The 23,266-nt window shown below is 39.7% G+C and overlaps 1 protein-coding gene across 9 annotated transcripts in view; it reads left to right on the top strand.

Moving 5' to 3' along the window:
• Positions 1-22,163, top strand: part of LOC129732598 (stress-activated protein kinase JNK) — a 131,226-nt gene extending 109,063 nt beyond the window's left edge. For 8 of the 9 annotated variants that reach the window (XM_055693600.1, XM_055693595.1, XM_055693599.1 and 5 more), the window contains 6 exons: positions 1,884-2,133; positions 4,637-4,766; positions 17,525-17,722; positions 17,791-18,055; positions 18,112-18,395; positions 18,457-22,163. In XM_055693600.1, coding sequence (XP_055549575.1) covers positions 2,021-2,133; positions 4,637-4,766; positions 17,525-17,722; positions 17,791-18,055; positions 18,112-18,395; positions 18,457-18,594 — 1,128 coding nt within the window. In that variant the 5' untranslated portion in view covers positions 1,884-2,020 and the 3' untranslated portion in view covers positions 18,595-22,163. Of the gene's footprint in view, positions 1-1,883; positions 2,134-3,903; positions 4,205-4,636; positions 4,767-17,524; positions 17,723-17,790; positions 18,056-18,111; positions 18,396-18,456 lie in introns of all 9 variants that reach the window. The other variant, XM_055693601.1, reaches the window with a different exon arrangement.
• The last annotated feature ends 1,103 nt before the right edge of the window (positions 22,164-23,266 follow it).

Raw genomic sequence — 23,266 nt, 5'->3', positions numbered from 1 at the left:
CTACAAATTTTCAATGTTATGCGATGTTGTTTGCTATAAATCCACAAAAGCCCAATTGAATAGGCCAATAGAAGTATAGTGTTGTTGACAAAGTGTAATTGTATACAGTAGAATTTTTGTGTTCGCGTCGAATTTCAATTCTATATTATTTATTATTTTCGTGTTTAATTTTTTTATAATATTTAAAAACCATAGGTGTTCTACCTTTGAAAAACCGCTTCTGGAGTCTGTCTTCTCGTAATCTTATCAAATGTGAGGTCTTGAAACGTCCTGTGATTGAAAATTTTGAAAGGTTAATCGAACTTAATTCTCAAACCCGTTTTATGACATTGTATTTCCATCACATGTCCCAAAATATTAACCCTTCTTCGAATATTCCAAATCGTGTCGACTTACCAAATACTTCTGATTCTACTGTGTTTTTCGATACATCCATGATAGAAGATACTCGTGAAATCCCGGATCATTTACGCGTGCACCAGATCCTCAAGATTTTTTTCAATAAATATCGAAACATCAACTGCGACAATATGTTCTACACTGACGGATCACTTATCGATGGGTCCTCTGGCTTCGGTATCTTCATTTCCTGGGGAAAATACGGGAACATCTGAGTGCTTTATCCGAAAAATCGTTTCAGATTACCTTAGCGTGGGTCCCTTCTCACTGCTGACTGAAACGTGAGGTAATGGATGTTGGTTTCGAAACTCTTCGATTACTGAAATATCCTCAATCGTTATTCTTCATAGTTTTAAGGTTTTTCTAACTTTTAATTTATCAGTAAACACTTTGACAGGTGATGGTTTTACAGCGAAAAAAGCTACCGTTCAAAAAGCTAACCAAAACAAGATGGATAAAACCGAAAAGAAACCGGACGATAGAGCCAGGCTAAATAATTAATTAGAAAAAATTTAAACTCATTACGAACTTTTAATTTACCTTGAGCCAACAGTCCGGGAACATCGTTTCGAGGGTTAATGTACCGAGTTTGTTATGAACCAGAAAGTTATCAATGCCCTCGATTGTTGATAAATTATTCCCATGCTTCATTTTCTTACTTGCTGGTAATTAGCAAAGTTTAAAAATAGAACAAATACAATAACCTATCAGTTTATGGAGCTCACTGACATGGATAACCACGAGTCTCCATCAAGTGTGTCACATTTCGAAAATGTTAATCTGTTTCGTAGAATAATTTGATAAATTTTGAACGTCTCATTCATAAATCTGCAAAAAGCCTCATGCCAAAATTGCCAATTATTACGGGCCGCAAATGATATCATCATCACGACAACGCCGGGACGAAAATAAACACACACACACACATCAAAGCCACTGGCACATTCAAGCCACCGCCCGTCGACTGACGCATAAATAACGGATGGAAATGTTGCCAAATACTCACTCTTTGCACAGATTGCTTACTGACACGTTTCGGCGGAGGCTCAAAGTTTCCATGAATAGCAAAACAGACTGCGACATAAAGCTTTACGTAGAACAGAGGATAAAAACCGTACCAGCAGCAGCGACGCGGTTGACAAATTCATTTGAAAACCGACCCTCCGAAAAAAACAGCTGGCTTTTCTATAGCATTCAGCACAATTTTCGAGCATGACGGTGTCTTTTGTAAAACTGGCAAAAGCAAGGTGGATCTTTTCGTACGGATGGAAATGGATTTGTTGAAACTGGGAAAATGAATACGACACTGCACCAATTTTTTCTTTGTCTTCAGGACACTTATAAATAGCTAGTCTACTTCTGTAAGTGCACCGAGTGTGAATCGTTCAACCAACTTTAATTAACACCTCTGGAACTAATTACTCTATTTATTAAGCTCAAAGTTTCCCAAGATTAAAAAGCCATTTTATCTCCATCCATTACAGACAATAACAGCAGGAACTACAGCTATAATCATAAAACTAGTAGCAGCAGCAACAGCAGCAGCGCCACCACCAGCAGCAGCAGTAGCAACGATTAAAGGAAGAACGTTAGGATAACCGAACCCTCTGGTGGCTGCAACATGAGCTCACGTCACGCCTTCTACACCGTCGAGGTGGGCGACACCAAGTTTACCATTCTGAAGCGATACCAGAATCTGAAACCGATCGGATCCGGTGCTCAAGGCATTGTTTGGTAAGTTTTATTACGATACACCTGCTAGATTGTAGCAAACAGAAGACGACCACGTTCGGAAGGATGCTGTAAGCAAAGTTGAGCTTGAGCTCGAGCTCAGCCGAGAAGGAAACTGGGAATGTTGATCCACTTACCGATTTGTCTTCGGTGCATGTCATGTGCAGCAAAGGTTATATGCATATGAAAGTGTACTTTGAGAGTATTCGTAGAAAAAGTTCAATTTCATCGCTTGGGGAACCGTTTGTTGGAAACTGTAACGTAGTTTGCTAGGTTGAAGTTTTAAACGGTGAGTGGATTTCAAATTAATTTTTTAAGTACTGCAGATACAGTAGAAAACTAAGCAGATTCTAGATGCGATGAACAGAAGAAAACATTCAAAAACGAATTTAAGTAAAATTGTGTCCCCATCCTAATGACCCCATATCCTAAGAACGACTCATTACTATTGAAAGTTTCTCTGAAAAGAAAGTTTAGTTAAAATATTGACTGAGGGACACATGGTAAATGGAACATGCAATTTGTATACGTCTCTTTCCAAGACCTGTCCACAATTTTCTTGGCTCAATTTAGAATTGATAAATTAATCCCTTCGATAAAGTATGCAAATGATGGCTTATCCTCGAACGTCGAACGTCTCCAGCTCGGCAAGGCACAATGCACTGCACTCAATACGGTGCCAGCAAGATAATGGCGATGATGTAAACCGATTACTGCGTATAAAAGACGTACCAAGTACGTATGGAAAAGTCCTTCCTGTAGATTCTATCAGCCCGTGAAACGTTCATTCCCGTAAGCTTCAGTAGAAGATATACCCATCGGCAAAATTTTCGTTCCTGGCTGCGTGGAAACGTGCCATGCCAGGAACCGTCTTGCATCCATTTTAGTCAACTTATCCTGAGCTTGCCCCTAACAACATGTCACACTCTGATTGGCAAGTTATTATGTACAAGTGGAGGGCAGGACTTATGTTCGTTTGATGAAGCAACGAGAGATTCGGGTGACTTAACGAGAGACAGAGCGAGAACGGAACTAGTCGATAAGGCTTTAATTAGCATAAATTTTCATTCATTCGATAAGCAACAAGCTTCGGTGAGTGCGGTAGAAATTAATTCCCTACGCAAGGGACTCCCTCGAATTCCCTTTGATGATATTATGCTGAATAATAACACCACCTCTAGGTGGAACTGTGGCTGGGGGATTGTCAACCTAAAATTGCTAATGCTGTAATGAGCTGTGCGGATGAATGAACCTCTGATTCTACAATGGCTTTTCGTGAAGGCGTGTTTAATTGAGTGTCGCTAATTGAACGAGGCTCCCACATTTTTTAAATTTTAAATTTTAAAGTTTGCAGTAGTAAGTAGTAATTTGTAACCACTTCAATTAAATTGCTTCACAAGCGGGAAAGTTTGCTTCATTTATTACCTCTGACTGATTCGTTTCTGGTGAATTAACAAACAAGCAATTCCAACTTTGGCTCCATCTCGATCGGTAATCTATGATAGAACTATTCATAATTAAAACACGACTGGCATGTAACGGAGATAACCTGAAAGTTTCTGAGAATGGCATCTCCATCATTCAATTGAAATAATTGCATCTATGGCAGCTTATCGAGCAAAATCATTCGACCTTTCCTGGATGGTGGTGGAAACTACTGTACGAGAAGAGCGAAAAGAGATAATTTGAACTGGCATCCAGTCAAGCACAGTCAGCAGTTAATTAATCTTCTGTTGATTATTTTAGTTTTTATTTCTCCTTCTCTCTTTTTAGTTGAACCATTGTTAGCATATAGGTCCAGTAGGAAGTAATTCAATCATCGTTATTGATATACATTTTAATCTTCATTTGACGTACGGTCGACAACACACGGTATAAAAAACTATAGTAGGAAGTCACCTAAACAAAAGTGGAATAGGATTAAGTGGCATAACTCAACAAACAAATAAAAAAAAAATAATCACAAAATGACTGACACATTTGAGAAGTACCAATTCGGTGATACTGAATTCGAGGTGCCCGTTCGGTACACTCGGCTAGAAGCGAAAGGGTTCGGAGCCCAAGGAATGGTCTGGTAAGTCGCCTCTGCTTGGCCACATCCACCATCGTTACCCATCAGTGTCACTACTAACAATACAAAGGCATGTTTCGCTCATTAACCAACAATTCTCACATATGTGTCTAACGTCTAATCTGTATTTTCTGCCGGTGGCATAACAAATGTCGACAACTAATTCTACTTACTCTACTTGATGACAGTTGAAGTGGGAAGGAACAACATCGAATAAAACGAATCAAAATTCTCATACCAACCATTTCCGCTTTTGTGACTGTAGTACGCGTGTAATGGCAATATAATGGGTCTCTGTCTTCAACCATTCTGAGTTTAACAAGCCAACAAATGTCGAAGTGTCATTAACATGGATATTAACACGTAATACTAAAATTGATACACAACTCTGGGTAACATTTTGTTTTTTCTCTTCCTTCTCTCCTCTTCTTGCAGTGCCGCATACGATACAGTAACGCAGCAAAATGTTGCCATCAAAAAGCTATCACGACCGTTCCAAAACGTCACCCATGCCAAACGAGCCTACAGGGAGTTTAAGCTTATGAAATTAGTCAATCATAAAAATGTGAGTATTAATATCTTTACCATTTCAAATCAGTTTAAATTTATGACTTTTTGTCAATTTTTTTTTATGTTAATAATTTCACACTCTTTCCGGTATTTCATAATCACGCTTTTTATGTCAGGTACTAGCTAGTACCCGGCCCGCGTTACTGTGCCTTTTAGTTTAAGATGCCAAATGGGTGACTGGGAATCAATGTCCGGCGGTGTTTGAAATTCAAAACTTCCGGTTTTAGGACATTCATCAAAACCAATCATATATTTCCCAATACGAGCTTTCTGGAACAGGATGACGTTCAGAGACCGATATGTCATGATGTCTGGAAAGCGGGGTAAAATTGAGATCTTCCAGACACCAAGAAACAGCAAATTTATGTTTCTTGACGCTATTTTAAAATCCAATTTGCAACTACCGGATTCTGTGAAGCTGTGTAAAACTTGAAATTGTTCAAACACTTTCCAATATTTATCCTTCGAGAACCCAGACTATGCTCAGAAACTGAAAATCGCCATTTAGAAGCCATAGATAAAGAAGGTCAAACTTGGTATTTACTTAAGCAGAATGATACGTAAAGAAAAAAAATGATGCGTAGGAGATTGATAGAGGAGGGGTAGACAAATTTGAGACACCATTTACTGAGCCCGTCAATAGGATCGTAGCACTAGCCCCGCAATAGTCCTGTATACTGCAAAGCATGTGTCTAGTAAACAGAAAGGTCCTATTTCCACAGTAAAATGCAGGCACCTAAGCTTTGCTTTGCTTACTCTATTAAGAAAAGGTTGTTATTTAAAGTTAATCATTATATTCCGTAATTCGTGGTATAATTTTTGGCTGTTTGGCTGTTAAACTTTTTTAGAGCATCTAAAGTGGATGATTTCCGGCGACTTTTAATATTTGACGCAAATATTTTTTCAACCGTTAGAGCCTAAAATACGTAAGGGAAATATGGATAAGCTGAGCTATAATTGAATTAAAATTTGACCAAATGCATAGACCGAACAAGATAATTTTCCTGAAATCTATGTATATAAAAGTAGAAGGGTCAGAATTCGTGAAACGGATCACTGAAAATCGCGATGTCTAATTTTTTCAAATAAGTATTAAAAACTTCAAGAGTTTTACTCGGGAAGTTGATTTTCCAATTTTTGTTGAATTTGAGTAAGTTTTCAAGTTGTTATTGTCATTTGAAATTCAGGTCAAAATTGTTTTCAAACAGACATAGCTTTAAAGATATTGCATCGAATTTAATGAAATTTTCACAGCAGATGCATCCTAAAAGTAGTTTACGAAAATATTTTTTTTTTGGAGAACTGGGTTCTGGGGCACTGAAAAATCTGAAAAAAATCACAAGTATTTTTAACGAAATTTCGAAACTACCCTGAAAAATTTCATGGTGATGTTATTTTTTCATCAAAAGATATGGGCTTTCAAAGTTGGTGCCGAACGCATTTTCAAGCGAGAAGCGAGTGTGTAGTACTACTACTGACAATCCCAGTTTCAGTTATATGCAAAAATTCTGTAAGGTTTGTAAAATTAGTTTAAAAGTCGCAAAATAGTCAAAATATGCTCAGTCTGTTACCCAACTTAATGATGAAGACAGTATACTTTATGCCCTTAACAACTCGCAAGGCTACCTACACATTTTACTAAAAAATAATGCAAAATTTAATTAGGGGACAACCGTACAGAACGCATCAGCGGGGTAATATCGCCCGTGTTATAACTTTTAGTCATTATGGTGAACTTTTTGGTATGAGAACTGAAGAAAACTGGGTTTAGGAGCATTTCTCGCTTGAAAATGCGTTGCGGCACCAAGTTTGAAGGCCCATATCTTTTGATCAAAAAATAACACCACCGCGAAATTTTCAGGGTAGTTTCGAAATTTCGTCAAAATTACTTGTGATTTTTTTCAGATTTTCAGTGCCCCAGAACATAGATTTTCAACATTTTGTTTTAAATAGTTACTATTGAAAAAATATTTAAAAAATATTAAGATGCATCTGCTGTGAAAATTTCATTAAATTCGATGCAATATTTTTAAAGCTATGTCTGTTTAAACACAATTTTGACCTAAATTTCAAATGACAATAACAACTTGAAAACTTACTCAAATTCAATAAAAATTGGAAAAATTAACTTCCCGAGTGAAACTCTTGAAGTTTTCAATACTTATTTGAAAAAAATAGACATCGCGATTTTTAGTGATCCGTTTCACGAATTCTGACCCAGAAGTTTTTTATAATGCAAGATCTCATCATCATCACTACGGAATAGCAAAACTGTCTCTATTAAACAGGAAAGTTTATAGAACGGTAACCATTGTTTTGATATAACATATTGTCGTTGGTGAGTAACACTTACTTACTTCATCAGCCTAGAGCCGTAGTGGCTTGTGCCGTATCAATAATTTTTCTCCATTCTACTCGGTCCTGGCCTACTCGTCGCCAATTTCCTAGACGTCTCGATACTGGCAGATCCTCTCCAACCTGGTCCTCTATTTCTGGTGCCGGTGGGGTTCTTGAAGAGAACCGATTTTACCGCACTGTCGTTCGGCATCCTCGCGACATGCCCGGCCCATCGTAGCCTCCCGACCTTCGTCAGGTGCACAATGGGAATCTCCTAGTAGTGCCTGCAGTTCGTTGTTCATACGCCTACGCCACTCTCCGCTTTAGGTTTGTACTCCACCAAATATTGCCCGCCGCACGTCACGGTTTTCAGTCCATAGAGAACTACCGGTCTGATAAGGGGTTTTGCACATCGTCAGTTTCGTGCGGCGAAGCGTCCTACGAAGGGCACAGTATGCGCGATTTCCAGCTTGAATACGTCGTTGGACCTCCTTGCTTATGTTATTGTCGGCAGTTACCAGAGATCCCAAGTATACGACCTCCTCTACCACTTCGAGTTCGTCGCCGTCCATGGTCATCGTCCGTGGGAGGCGAATGTTGGTTTCTTTCGAGCCTCTTCCTTTCATATACTTGGTTTTCGACGCATTTATTTCTAGTCCAACGCTTCTAGCTTCCTCTTTTAGTCTGGCTGGTGCTGAGTTTCTGGTAATAATGTTCAGGTCGTCTGCGAAGCCCATGAGTTGACTACCTTTGCTGAAAGCGTGCCTCTCGTTTCGATGCCCGCTCGTCGGATCACACCCTCAAGGGCAATGTTAAACAACGTGCAGGATAATCCATCTCCTTGGCTCACCTTCTGCGCGCTTCGAAGGGATTCGAGAGTGTCCCCGACACGTAACACACCACTCGGTCTAAGGTAGCTTTGATAAGCTGTGTCAGTTTATCTGGAAAACCGTAGTTGTGCATTTTTTGCCATAGCTGGTCTCGATCAACTGTATCATACGCTGTTTTGAAGTCCACGGAAACATGATGTATGGGCACGTTGCACTCCCGGCTTTTCTGAAAGATCTGCCGGAGAGTGAACATTTGATCCGCAGTAGCGCGTGCTTGTGTGAAGATCGCTAGGTACGGCCCTATGAATTCTTTCGCTAAAAGAACTGCGTCAGAACTTTGTAGGCAGCGTTGACCAGCGTTATGCCGCGGTAGTTGCTGTATTGTAGCCAGTCACCCTTTTTATAGATGAGGCATACAACTCTTTCCATCCATTCCTCCGGTAGTCTCTCTTCCTCCCAAATCCTAGAGATCACCCAGAGGAGTGCCGTTGCTAGTGCCTCTTTTCCATGCTTACAGAGCTCTGTCGGTAGCCTGTCCTTGCCGGCGGCTCTGTTGTTTTTGAGGGACCCAATTTTCCGTTTGATCTCCAGGATATCGGAAACTGGGAAACTACTGTCGTTTGTAGGCACTCCAAGGATAACTCCCCTTCCGCCTCTTTCCATTGCTCCGCTTTGGAGGTGCTCATCGAAAACCTACTACCACCTGAAAACGTTTAAAGCGGTTCACAGGGAAGCGTATCAGGTGTATATGCCCGATATTCAAAACCGCTTGAAAAGTAACCCAAAATCGTTCTGGAAATTCAGAAAAGGCAGGAGAAAGAATTCTGGTGTTCCAGAAATCGTGAAATATAATGGTGTCGCTTCTACTGATGCTCAGTCATCGATGGATCTCTTTGCGGCGTACTTTAAAAGCGTGTTTACCAAGAATATCGGTAAAAATAGTGAACCGATGTTTAATGACGGAGTAACATATCAGTTGTCACACATTAGCGTATAGAATGGTATTCGAGAACTAGACACGAAAAAGTCCACTATCAAATATCAAATATCGAACCAACATTTGAAACAGCCTCAGCAAGAATTTGTGGGACCTCTTACATGGTTATTTCACTAGGCGCTTGCTTCCGGTCGTTTTCCGTCCATTTGGAAAATTTCGCAAATTACGCCGGTGCACTAAAAAGGGTCACGCTATGATGTAGAAAATTATCGTGGGATTGCAATACAATCAGCTGTCCCGAAGCTCTTCGAATCACTAGTGTATAAAAAGCTTTATGTTTCATATCGCTCATCAGATTTCTCCAGTGCAGCATGGATTTTTGAAAAAGAAATCCGTCGTTACAAACATTGGTGAGTTTACCACCTTGGTTACGGACTACATCTCCAAAGGGTTCCAAGTTGATTGTATTTATACAGACATGAGCAAAGCCTTCGATGCTGTTAGTATTGATAGTATATTAAGGGCAGTAGCAGACGCAGGGATTCGTGGCTCATTCTACAATTGGCTCAAGTCGTATCTTGAACGAAGAGTGCAGTTTGTGAAGATCCGGAGAAGTAGATCGAACTCGTTTATTGTCCAGTCAGGAGTACCACAAGGCAGTCATCTAGGCCCATTGCTATTCGTGCTTTCGATGAATAAACTGCCTGAGGTGTTCTGCCATACAATCGTTTTGATTTACGCAGATGATGTGATATCGTTCCTACCTATCAAACATGATGACGACTGCCAAAGATTGCAGAGTGATGTAAGAATTTTCAGAAGATTTTGTGCTAGTGGCAGACTACATGTGAACGCGAGCAAATGCTCAGTACTGACATTTACCAGGAAAGCTCACCCCGTATTGTACAATTATGCTTATGCAGATAATATTGTACAACGTGCTAAATATGTTCGTGATTTAGGCGTAGCCTTCGACTGTACACTGCCTTTCACAAAACATATTGACAGCAATGTAATCGTGGATAGCTTAAAACTTTTCTCTCTCGTCAGGAGGTATAGCCGAGACCTTGATGATCCTCATGCAATACTAGCAATCTACAAAGGACTTGTTAGAATCAAACTTGATTTCGCAAGTGTCGTTTGGCAGCCTTACTACGTAACTTACATACAGCGAATTGAAGCAGTCCAGAAAAAATTCTTAAAGTTTGCTCTTAGGAATTTCGGGTGGAATGGAGAAGAACTACCTCCCTATCAAGATCTGTGCTCTCTGGTGAACCTTGACACGAATAACTCACGACACAAGATAAATGACATAATCTTTTTTACGAACATTTTATCCGGACGCACAGTGGTCTGGAACTGCATGAAGTCGGAAAAAAGTCAATTTTTTAACTTAATGCATCGAGCAAGCCCTATTCGGGAATAACTTCTTCAGAGTTTAAGCTAGTGAAAAATCATCAGAATGTTGGGATTATTGATGTTGTCATACATTTAACTTAGTTGAGAAAGCTGGCTTCTTGTGCACTCACGACTTGTCTATTTTTACGTTGTTTACTCAGGTGAATTATTACAGAATGCAGAAGTAGTAATGAATGTTACAATAGTGTCAAATTAATTATATGGCCTTACTCTAGCACTCTTACAACTTCAGTTATCCTTTCTTAGAGTTATTTCATGGGAATAAGCTCTCCACAAAATAAGTATAAAATAATACTTGGCACTCCAACTTTGTGTAGAGTTTTATATGGTATCCCCGCCGATACCCGCACTCATTCAAAGACTATAATGTTCCCTCGTGTTCATAGAGGCAGAAACAAAAAAATTTTCTGGGCAATTTTCGCCGAAAGGTTCACAATATTAAAAACAAAAACGAGCGTGCGACGCGCGAGCGGACATTTTTTAGCAAGCAATGTTAGCTTAGAACGCCACTCATAAAACTAAAAATTAAACTACCTAAATGTTGATAGCCGTTACGCATACCTTAACTTTGTTTGATATACCTGGATCGTGAAGTTCGAGATTTTCCGACCAATGACCAATGCTTTCACGATCAACTTTCGAGAAGACATCGTTCATCTAGGAGGCAACCCTGAGAAGTTATTAATTTTGCCCTGATTTCAGTCCTTTCCGACCACTGTGGGACGTACTGACAGCCAACCCCTTGCTGAAAGATTGATCTTCAACAACAGCGAAGTCACGCTTGGACAACGAAGAACATTCTACCCTCCTTTCCGATCCAGAAACTATTCGCAGAACGAGCCAACTTGTCGATATATAAATACCTTCAACACACTGCAGCAGATCATCAGTATCGACATGAGTACCTCAGCGTTGAAACATAGGCTTAATTTATACTTCAAGGGACAACTGTATTAGTGTTTTCTTTTAACGTATGAATAGTCTACGTAATTTTATTAATCGTATCGTGTATCGTGAAATTGATTATTAGGAATGGATTGTAAATTTTTTTTTTATTAAGAATGGGTAGCGGGCTTTCAGCCTATATTCGAATTTCAAATAACCACCTCACGCTTGCGATCAGGTTTCCCTCCACGTCCCTACACATATGTGGACTCGGTGTGTAGCCTTCACGAGATTGGTGCACCTTCTCAAAAAACTTGCGCGTATTGTTAGCCCGAAACAGTTGCTCCAGCTGTTCACGATCTCTGTCCTCCTGCTGACACTTTTTCCTGGCGATGCTTAGATAGTTTTTCCAAGATCTTTTCTTCCTCTCCGTCGCTTGCTGACATTCCCGATCAAACCAATCATTTTGTCGGTTCCGAATGCCGAGCGTAACTTTCCCCCTCCATCGTCGAGAGTCGAAGCACATAATTCTTCCGTGGAAGGTAGTGCCTCATCGAGCAGGCGCGCGTAGTTGTCGGACGCCTGGTTGGTCGACTGCCTGATGTTCTGACGTGTGTGAAATACCGTTGAAATTTTTTTACTAGGTGGTGGTCTCGGCCATCAATGAGAACGTGGTCAACTTGATTTGTTGTTCGGTGGTCACGTGATCTCCAGCTGACTTTGTAAATATTTTTGCGTGGAAAGAAGCTGCTTCTAATCACAAAGCCTCAGGAAGCTGCGAAGTTGATGCATCGTTGTCGTTCGTGTCGGTGTGTAGGCTGTGAGGCCCTACACCGTCGCATGTTGCCTCCAACTTTACGTAGGTTGCCTTATTAGAGCCACGCTAGCGAGTCTCGTGATGGGGCTGCCATCTTGGATATAGCGTTCGAGCCAGCGATTCCTTTATTCAGCCGCCCGCTCCGGATCAGACGCTGTTATGAGCCACCCCTAACAGTAGCATCACTTCTGATAACGTGTGGCTGCAAGAATTGGATATTCCTCCTTTCATTTTGGACGAGAATTGCCCTACCGTAGTTGAAGGAGGCAATCTGTCTGGATCTTTTGAGTGTCTGATTTTGGTTGTTGAAGGGCCAATAGCGAGAAGGTGGCCCTATTTTAAAGCAACTTCTTAAACGGTTTTTTTACAGAACCACACAACTTCCTAACGGATGATTTGCGCCGACTCATAATGACTTTTCTCTTGAAAATCTGTGATGAGCTCCACATCACCAAGGTTGTTTTAGAAGCCTATATAGTGTCGTCCCGGTAGAAGAGATTAAAAAGTAGGAGGGTGGTATTCAAGACACGACCGCATGACGTTGACTACCGTATTCTTATATTCCATTGAAGAGGGAATTGTAGAGGGAATTCTTTTACAAAACTTCTGTAACAAAATTTCGAGGCACCAAAAGGTACCAGTTGCCGATTATTCTCGTTTACTGGTTAGTCCGTCCAGAATTCCAGCCATTTAAGTATTTTGCAGTAGCCATTTATTACTAAGAGCCACCAGCATAACGGGTGAAACCGGCACGAGATGACCGGTACTATTTTGTCTTTCCTCCTTTCAGCTGCTAACACCTAGCGCTGTCGTGAAATTAACATCAACACAAACATGCATTTTTGCAAGGTTTTTTTCCGCTAGCAGCAGCATTTTATAAAACAGAAAATTCAACTAACCGCTTCTATTATAAAACTGCGAGACACCAAAAGGTACCAGTTGCCGATTATTCTCGTTTACTGGTTAGTCCGTCCAGAATTCCAGCCATTTAAGTATTTTGCAGTAGCCATTTATTACTAAGAGCCACCAGCATAACGGGTGAAACCGGCACGAGATGACCGGTACTATTTTGTCTTTCCTCCTTTCAGCTGCTAACACCTAGCGCTGTCGTGAAATTAACATCAACACAAACATGCATTTTTGCAAGGTTTTTTTCCGCTAGCAGCAGCATTTTATAAAACAGAAAATTCAACTAACCACTTCTATTATAAAACTGCGAGGCACCAAAAGGTACCAGTTGCCGATTATTCTCGTTTACTGGTAGTCCGTTCAGAATTCCAGTCATTTTAGTATTTTGCAGTAGCTATTTATTACTAACAGCCACCAGCATAACAGGTGAAACCGGCACGAGATGACCGGTACTATTTTGTCTTTCCTCCTTTCAGCTGCTAACACCTAGCGCTGTCGTGAAATTAACATCAACACAAACATGCATTTTTGCAAGGTTTTTTTCCGCTAGCAGCAGCATTTTATAAAACAGAAAATTCAACTAACCGCTTCTATTATAAAACTGCGAGACACCAAAAGGTACCAGTTGCCGATTATTCTCGTTTACTGGTTAGTCCGTCCAGAATTCCAGCCATTTAAGTATTTTGCAGTAGCCATTTATTACTAAGAGCCACCAGCATAACGGGTGAAACCGGCACGAGATGACCGGTACTATTTTGTCTTTCCTCCTTTCAGCTGCTAACACCTAGCGCTGTCGTGAAATTAACATCAACACAAACATGCATTTTTGCAAGGTTTTTTTCCGCTAGCAGCAGCATTTTATAAAACAGAAAATTCAACTAACCACTTCTATTATAAAACTGCGAGGCACCAAAAGGTACCAGTTGCCGATTATTCTCGTTTACTGGTAGTCCGTTCAGAATTCCAGTCATTTTAGTATTTTGCAGTAGCTATTTATTACTAACAGCCACCAGCATAACAGGTGAAACCGGCACGAGATGACCGGTACTATTTTGTCTTTCCTCCTTTCAGCTGCTAACACCTAGCGCTGTCGTGAAATTAACATCAACACAAACATGCATTTTTGCAAGGTTTTTTTCCGCTAGCAGCAGCATTTTATAAAACAGAAAATTCAACTAACCGCTTCTATTATAAAACTGCGAGACACCAAAAGGTACCAGTTGCCGATTATTCTCGTTTACTGGTAGTCCGTTCAGAATTCCAGTCATTTTAGTATTTTGCAGTAGCTATTTATTACTAACAGCCACCAGCATAACAGGTGAAACCGGCACGAGATGACCGGTACTATTTTGTTTTTCCTCCTTTTAGCTGCTAACACCGAGCGTCCGTATGTATCCGGTACGGTTTAATAATGAAACTGATGCGGTGAAATGTTCGAACGATACGTTTTATACCAAGGCTTCGTCAGATAGTTAGAAAGAAGGAGGGGCTACATAGATGATGGAATGGTAGAGACAAATGTTTCTTGAAAGCTTCGCCGGCCGCTGTCGTAATATTAACACCAACACAAACATGCATTCTTGCAAGTTTTTTTCCGCTAGCAGCAGCATTTGGTAAAACAGAAAATTCAATTAGCCGCTTTTGTACCAAAATTTCGTGGCACCAAAAGGTGCCAGTTGCCGATTATAGTTTCCTGGTTAGTCCGTCCAGAATTCCAGCCATTTACTACTAAAGCCACCAGCATTACGGGTGAAACCGGCACAAGATGAGCGGTACTCTTTTGTATTTCCTCCTTCCAGCTGCTATCACCTAGCGTCCGCATGTCACTGGTGCGGTTTTGGAATCAGAATGATGGGGCGCCGGCCGCTGTCGTAAAATTAACACCAACAAAAAGATGCATATTTGCAAGGTTTTTTCCGCTAGCAGCAGCATAAACATCGGAAACAGAAAGTGACAACAACAATAACAACAAAGTCAGATCGATTGTATCCGTTAGTGTCGACTGTGCTTGGGAAGAGATGTAGTGATTGGCTGCGCGGTATGATTTAGAGAATCGATATTAATTACCAATTTTTCAATAGTGTATCTCAAACAATAGTTTGTTTTTGTTACATAAATTTAACCGTAAAAGAATTTCTGATCGATTGATGCCAAATCCTCGAAAACCTGATTATAGATGACTGCAAAATAAGCGGTCAAAACCTGACCACTCTTCTCTGGTTTTCCCTGGTTGAATTACTAGATTTTCAAATTCAGGGGCCTAACTTCGATACAGACGTTAGTCAACGTCAAAAGAAGGAGGGGCTACATAGGTGATGGAATGGTAAGGAAAAATTTTTCTTGAAAGCTGCGCTGGCCGCTGTCGTAATATTAACACCAACACAAACATGCATTTATGCAAGGTTTTTTCCGCTTGCAGCAGCATTTGGTAAAACAGAAAATTCAATTAGCCGCTTCTGTAACAAAATTTCGAGGCACCAAAATGGGCCAGGTGCCGAATATATTTTTGTTTTTGGTTAGTCCGTCCAGAATTCCAGCCATTTTAGTATTTTGCAGTGCCATTTATTACTAACAGCCATCAGCATAACGAGTAAAACCGGCACGAGATGACCGGTACTCTTGTCTTTCCTCCTTTCAGCTGCTATCACCTAGCGTCCGCATGTCGCTGGTGCAGTTTTGGAATCAAAATGATGGGGCGCCGGCCGCTGTCGTAAAATTAACACCAACAAAAAGATGCATATTTGCAAGGTTTTATCCGCTAGCAGCATAAACATCGGAAACAGAAAGTGACAACAACAATAACAACAAAGTCAGATCGATTGTTTTCGTTAGTGTCGACTGTGCTTGGGAAGAGAGGTAGTGATTGGCTGCGCGGTATGTTTTAGACAATCGATATTAATTACCAATTTTTCAATAGTGTATCTCAAACAAAAGTTTGTTTTTGTTACATAAATTTAACCGTAAAAGAATTTCTGATAGATTGATGCCAAAACCTCGAAAACCTGATTATAGATGACTGCAAAATAAGCGCTCAAAACCTGACCACTTTTCTCTGGTTTTCCCTGGTTGAATTACTAGATTTTCAAATTCAGGGGCCTAACTTCGGTATAGACGTTAGTCAACGTCAAAAGCGTGACAATTCTTTTGGGGTTAATACAGGATGAGCGAAATGAAGATGAGTTTTAGAAATTAGAAACCGTCTTTTTCGAGGGTGCATCTCGAATTCGACTGGCGATGTGTTTTCGTACACGGTGTTCAACTTCCCGGATTTCGGTTAACAATGGTTTAATTTCCTGGGAAGTAAGAGACTTCTCAAAAAAGTAAAAACGCGGTGATTTATATAATTTAGATTTTATTCATATGTTATATAGGAGAAACGACTTAGACCATAGTTTAATAAATAAATAAATTCGTGAAAAAAGCATTAAAATATTTAAAAAGAATCAAAAGTTTTCGTAGGAGAACTGACAATTATTTTCATTGTCAAAAAGCGGAAGCGAAGACGGGTATACATTTAGAAAGGCTTCAACATTTCGTCTTCCCGAATAAAGTCCGCATGCAAAATATAAAAAAGACTAAACAGTCACAGGTTCATGAAACTTTGAATATCGAAATGACTTTGAAATCGCAGAAATCTGCAAAAAAAAAGTGTTTTGAACATAAATCTGTAAAAATTTTTTTGATTTTTGGTTCACTGAACATCGTTTAATTTTTTCTGAAAAAACTATTGACAAAATTCCACATCTCGTCGTTTTATACATTTCTAAGATTTTTGACATCAAAAACAATGTTCTGATTTGTACATTCCATGGGCTATTTGCTACTTGTGCATTTTTTATCGTCAAAAAAGCTGAACTCTGACCGTTTTGAGCAGACAGTCTTTTTTACTGTCTTCTAAGGATATGTTTTCTGTTGCTGTTTGTTCGTGATACCTATCCGCGCTGGCAGTCCGGTAGTCACATTGGGAACGTATTGACAACAGAGCATCACAAAAAAAAACGAAAAATGTGCTCCGTGTTTCGATTTGATGCGAATGTAGAAAAAAGAAGAAGCTGTTTTTATACGGACGTTCGTGTCCTACACAAACAGTCCGTTTCGGTACCAGCCCGAAACCACCGGAGACATTTTCCCTCTCTTTTTTTATTTGCCTATGATGGATGTCGTTTGACAGCTGTTAAAAAAGGCTGTAGGAAGAAAAAGCGTAAGGACTGCTCGGTACCTATCAGACAGCCTTCGTGCGATAAAAAGCAAAAGCAATAGAGTGGTTGTGCACTGAAAGATGTGTGTATCGCATACCGAATGTTATATACAACCATACATCCTATCGTCGACATGGAAACAAAGTGAACAACAAAGAAACAAAGAGAAAAGTACATTTTTTCCCCTGGTTTTGAGGCTTCCAGAAGTCCGATTGAGCATCCCACGGAATGGTATACCGCCTGGTCTTAATCTTGATACTTGAGAACGATAACTGACTTAGCACTGTTAGAGTTGTTTCATTTCTTTTTGTTATCATTTTAGTTTTGTTTTTAAGCCTCAAATTTTCATCAAGTTTTGTTTGTTTATACTAATTTTATGAGAAACAATTTCTTAACCAACTTTTAATCTCATTTCAACAGATAATTGGACTGCTAAATGCATTCACACCGCAGCGCACGCTCGAGGAGTTCCAGGATGTCTACCTCGTTATGGAGCTTATGGATGCCAACCTGTGCCAGGTCATCCAGATGGACCTGGACCACGAGCGGATGTCCTATTTGCTCTATCAAATGTTGTGCGGCATCAAGCATCTACATTCGGCAGGAATTATCCATAGGGTTAGTACTAAACACAATTACTTATTTTTTAGCTGAATAACTAGCTCTTATTTTTCATCAAAAACTAGGACTTGAAACCGTCGAATATCGTGGTCAAATCGGACTGCACGCTGAAGATTCTGGACTTTGGTTTGGCGCGTACAGCCGGTACGACCTTCATGATGACCCCGTACGTGGTAACGCGCTACTACCGGGCCCCTGAGGTTATTCTTGGCATGGGCTACAAGGAGAACGTCGACATCTGGTCCGTCGGGTGCATCATGGGTGAGATGATACGCGGTGGAGTGCTATTTCCCGGCACCGATCATATTGATCAGTGGAATAAAATCATAGGTATGTGATTTCAACTTTTCGAAGTGAGTTTTTGCTATTTTGTGCTACTATTTCAGAGCAATTGGGAACACCGTCATCATCGTTTATGACGCGACTGCAGCCAACCGTGCGGAACTACGTCGAAAACCGTCCCCGATACACGGGGTATCCGTTCGATAGACTCTTTCCGGATGTGCTGTTCCCGACCGATTCTAATGAACACAACCGTCTCAAGGCTAGTCAAGCACGGGATCTGCTCAGCAAGATGCTAGTCGTGGATCCCGAGCATCGCATCTCCGTCGATCAAGCGCTGGTGCACAGCTATATTAATGTGTGGTATGATGAAAGTGAAGTCAATGCGGTATGTTATTATTTTTTACTTTTTCTTAGGGTTGTTACTAATTTGGAAAATATTTTTTTAGCCTGCCCCAGGACCGTACGATCATAGCGTTGACGAACGGGAGCATACCGTTGAGCAGTGGAAGGAACTCATCTACCAGGAGGTTATGGAGTACGAGGCCCGTAACAATCTGGCCGACGGTGAAGGTACTCCGCGGTAGAAATCGTCGGAAGACTAAAATGAGCAGAATCTGGCCCTTCTGGATGATTCCAATGGAACGGCCAGTCAACTGTGCGAAGAGCGCCTAGTTTGAGCGAATACCAACCGACCTAACGAGACAAAACCTGATCTCCTCCTGTAACCCGCTTTTCCTTGGGAGAGAAAAATGCCAGTAAAAAGCACGTGGACAAGCAATTGTGTGGAAAAAAGTTTAGGAAAATATAAAATCAATACAGTAGTGACAACAACAGCAAAACAGAATAATTCCTATACTCCTCATCCTGCTCTCCTCTGTTAGAAAATGTGACAGCAAAACCTTGTAGGCAGAAAATTTAAAAACAATAACGCATGCACCCCAATAAGACGGAAGGTTTCGTTTTGTTCGCTAGTTTTGCTCGTCAGAATTGCGAGACAAAAAAGTCGTACCAAACTGAAGTGAAGAGGAAAAAAGTGTTTGCGAGCTAAGAGTAATAAAAGAAAAATCATGCGCTGTGAAGTTCATTACTAAAACCGTGAATAAACACACACACAAAAAAAAAACATACAAAACGAATCAACAGCATTCGGCAGATTTGTAAATATTTAATAATCCTATAGAAGACTTCTAAGCAAGCATGAATAAAAATGGCATGACATACCCTAGATTTAACCTCTGGCAGTTCGTTCGTTTGTCCGTTCGTACGTGAGTGAGTTTTGTGAAGGCAAATATGCCCTGAATCCTGTGTGGCAGTACCCAAAGCAGCTGGTCAAAACGTGCAATAACTTTATTACCAAACTTACCAAGCTTTCCCCGGAACAGATCTCTGTGCGACAAAATAAAAAACAAAATGAAGAAGGGGATAGAATGTCAACCAAGAACAAACCGGAAACCGCGCGGAAGCAGATTTCTTAGAATGCTTTTAATTGTTGAAGAATTAAAACTTAGAATCAAACAAACTACAGACAACTAATTCATAATCCTTGCTAAATAATCAATCGTGAACGAATGGAATCCTGTTCGGAAACTAGAAAACAATAGACAACTTTTCGTCATCATTATCTTACGTTGCTGGATGTCAAACTGATGCGAGATGAGGAAGCGTAAGAGCATGTGATATGTTGTATGTCGCTTGTTTTCATTCATTTAACTCGATAACCATTCACTTTTCACTCATAATTCGATGAAAGAAACGCTCAGGTTAATGTGGAAAAACAAAGTTAAAGAAATTTCTAATCCCGAAACTGTGTGCATCTAAAGTGAAGGCATTACTTTGAACCCAACCCCGGATGTGTGTACATTAATTTAGACAACACTGCCCTCTATTCGAGTTAAGGTGAAATCAGAGCGAAAGGACAACAATTTGATTGAAAACAAACACACAAACGCTAGAGAAGCTGTCGAAAACTCCAAAAACAAGCTAACACTCACACACAAAACCACTGACGGATGTTTTAATCACGTGTAGACAAAAATACAATTTATTTATTTGCCATCTCAATTGCCATAATCACCTTGGAGAGAAACAAATAGGAAACGACAGAGCCGTGAACTGTACTCACAATAGTACTTAAAAAAATTGGTAATACATCCCAAAGTAGAAAGAAAAAATGTCATCCCCATAAAACGTAGGAAATTCGTCACAAGCAAAATGAAGAATGAAAAAAAGCCTTCGTTATAATGATTTGAAAAAAGTTATAAATACAGTATGGAAAAAAAATTAAATTGTAACAATATATAAGGTAGCAGAATAAATCATGTATATAAGTAATAACGTAATGGAAATTAAACTACAATTAAAAAACAAAGTAAATCAAGTAGCAATTAGAGTGCAACCCAGATCAGTGAAGAAGAATAAAAAATAAAACCTCTAATCATTTTTTGATGGTTAGCCGCCAACCAAGGCAATCGATTTGTATCGCAAGAACTACCAAAAGAGAAAGTCTTCGTTAGAGGAAGGCTCCCTTGAGAAAGAACTACGATGGCGTTTTTTTAGCCGGAAAATTGGGCATCGCTGAAAAAAGCACACGAAGGGATGATGGTGATTGGAATAGAGCATAGAATACACACTCACATACTTTTCTTCTACTATTGCAAACAGTAAACAAAAAAAATATAAAATCTAATGACTCCATTTGAGAGATATGAAAAATATATCCCGACGAAGCCACAAAACATTCAAAACTCTAGCAAGCATTCGTTCAATTTGTCATTTCTAAGCAAAAACACACTATTCAAACTCAAAACTAGAAGAAAAAGTAAGTTAAAAATGAACACGAGTAAAAGAACAGATTTACGAATCCGCCCTTTTTATAGAAAGAAATACAACAAAAAAAAACATAAAATAAAGTTACATTGCAGAAGAGGAAAAAGAAAACATAAAAAAATACTTCTAATCTTTATCAAAAGCTGCTACTACATCTATTTTTTTTTTTTTGAATCGGTGAGAAATTCAGACGAAATCCGTACGAATTTTTGATGAATAACATAAAAAATATCACACGCGTTCCGGCGCCTTAAGCATTTTCGTATGGAATACTACTCAAAATGAAAACTCTAACTCTTAGTGACAATCGCTTCACTCGGTTATGTTTTGTCCGGTTTCCTTCTCAGTTAGTAACAATTTGCCTTTTTGAGGGTAAATTCTGTTTTACGACTAGCAATGCAACTTGAAGTAACACATTTTCCACAGCACTTGAGCCAGGTAGAATAACAACATACACGAAAGAAGAAGTAACGTCCAAGCAACTATACATACTAGATACAAAAAAAAAACGCGAAACATCATTTTAGGAAATATCCTAAGTATTTAATGGTGCCACTTTTTCTAAAATATCCGCAGCCGTTAGCATCGATTTCCGTTCGCTCCTTGTTTCTACTGCTTACTCAATTAATGAGAAAGACCTTTCAATGTTTTTTCTTTGATTTAGACTCAACGCTATCGGCTTATTTCTGAATTGTCTTTCAATTAATCAACTGAAATCATGGCTCGTACGTATAATAAATACGGATAATGTAGCGAACAAAGCCCTCAGTATAAAATAGACAAGTAAAACAACAATGACAAATTGGAATGGGCGAAAGAAAAGAAAAGCTGAAACCGAGTGATTGAGAGGGAAAACCACATCGTGAGCGAAATATTAAAGTCTTATTAAAATTTATCTTACCAATTTCTGCAGGCGCAGAATGAAAAGCTAGCTGGAAGGGTGAGAGTAAAATGTGAAAACCGGCTCCGACCGAGAGTGGAGCTAAAAGAATTGATTCGCATTAACTGATAGCGACAAACACACACAAACACCTACACACACAGAGTGTGCCGAAAAGCCTCCCACATACACACACACATATAAACACATAATTACACACATAATTACACACATACAAGCGCACGGCAAAACGGAAAACGCAAATGTCGAAAGTCGGAAAAAGTAGTGAAGAAAAAAAATGAGTCTAGTGTATTTAAATATACCTATACATAAAAGCAGAAAATTGTGGAACGTAAATGCAAAACCGATGATAAAAGCAAAACTAAGAATGGGAAGTGAATTAAAAAATAATCGATAATAAAACTTATTTATCACAAAACCAAAAAACACGGCTCGTTGGTGGCGTCTATAATGATGACAGTTTCAACTTGTCAATTATATCAAATGTTGCATTGACAAATTTCTGATTTTAATAGATTTAAGGCACGTTAAAAAAGCGTTATGTTATTAGTTCATAGACATTAAAGTTTAAACTATTGCCTGAAGTTTTGCCTTTGGGACTCAAGTTGGATTTAGGACACACTAGAAAGGTTTGTCTCAGGAAAACTGGTTAATTCCACTACTACAAATAACAACAAAAAATTCTCGAGTGTTCCAACCAACTTGAGTGACTGCATGAGTCTTCAAGCGACGAACCAGTATTTGTGCCTGTTCTCAAAATGTTCAGAACTCTATTCCTGCAAAAGATTTATCTCTAAATTATTTATTTGTGCACAAATTAAAATGAGATGAGCCTTTCCTGCCTTTAATGCAGTCTTTACTACCTTCTTCGAAAAGACCACCAAAGCGTGATGCGTTCGGAGGGCTCATGTACCTTTATTGGCTAACGCTGATTGAATTGTTTCGTTTTCCTTGTTGGATTTGAGCATCTAGTAGAAATCATGCAATTAAAGCATCAAAAAGGAGACACACCCTGCGTAGTCCATTCCATTGACGGGAATTGGGTGACTCGGTTTGATGCATGGAAGGGACAATCTCATATAACCCGGCAAACTTCATACACTTACCGATCAACTGCTTTGTCGATAATTGAATCCTTCGTATGACCGAGGCTGCGTTCGAGTTTACGCTGGCACCAATTACCCTTTTTTTTCCTCTGTATGCCTGAAGGGCACTGGGTACTGAAATGCCACTGCGACACTCTTGCTGATTGTCTTTTGTGGCGGGCCCCGATTGCTGTGCACAGGTTACGGATTGTTCGTACTCATTGATGGAGTAGAACTGTTTTGTTGTAAACCTGTACCCCAATTAGGTACAACATAGTTGATGAAACTAATGACCTGCTTGGGATTGGAACTCCATGCTTGGTATGGAGTTAAAAGGTAACTTCCTAAGAAGTTGTACCTAGAGGAAGCAAGAGCTTCGCAAGAGCAAAGCAAATGCTCTGAACTCTCTGGTTCAGATTTGCAGAATCGGCAGGTGTCGTTCAA

Source organism: Wyeomyia smithii, chromosome 3 (assembly GCF_029784165.1).
Source record: "Wyeomyia smithii strain HCP4-BCI-WySm-NY-G18 chromosome 3, ASM2978416v1, whole genome shotgun sequence".
In the NCBI taxonomy this organism is placed as follows: domain Eukaryota; kingdom Metazoa; phylum Arthropoda; class Insecta; order Diptera; family Culicidae; genus Wyeomyia; species Wyeomyia smithii.
Note: the sequence above shows the minus strand (reverse complement) of the source record. Positions and strands in the feature narration are given on the sequence as shown.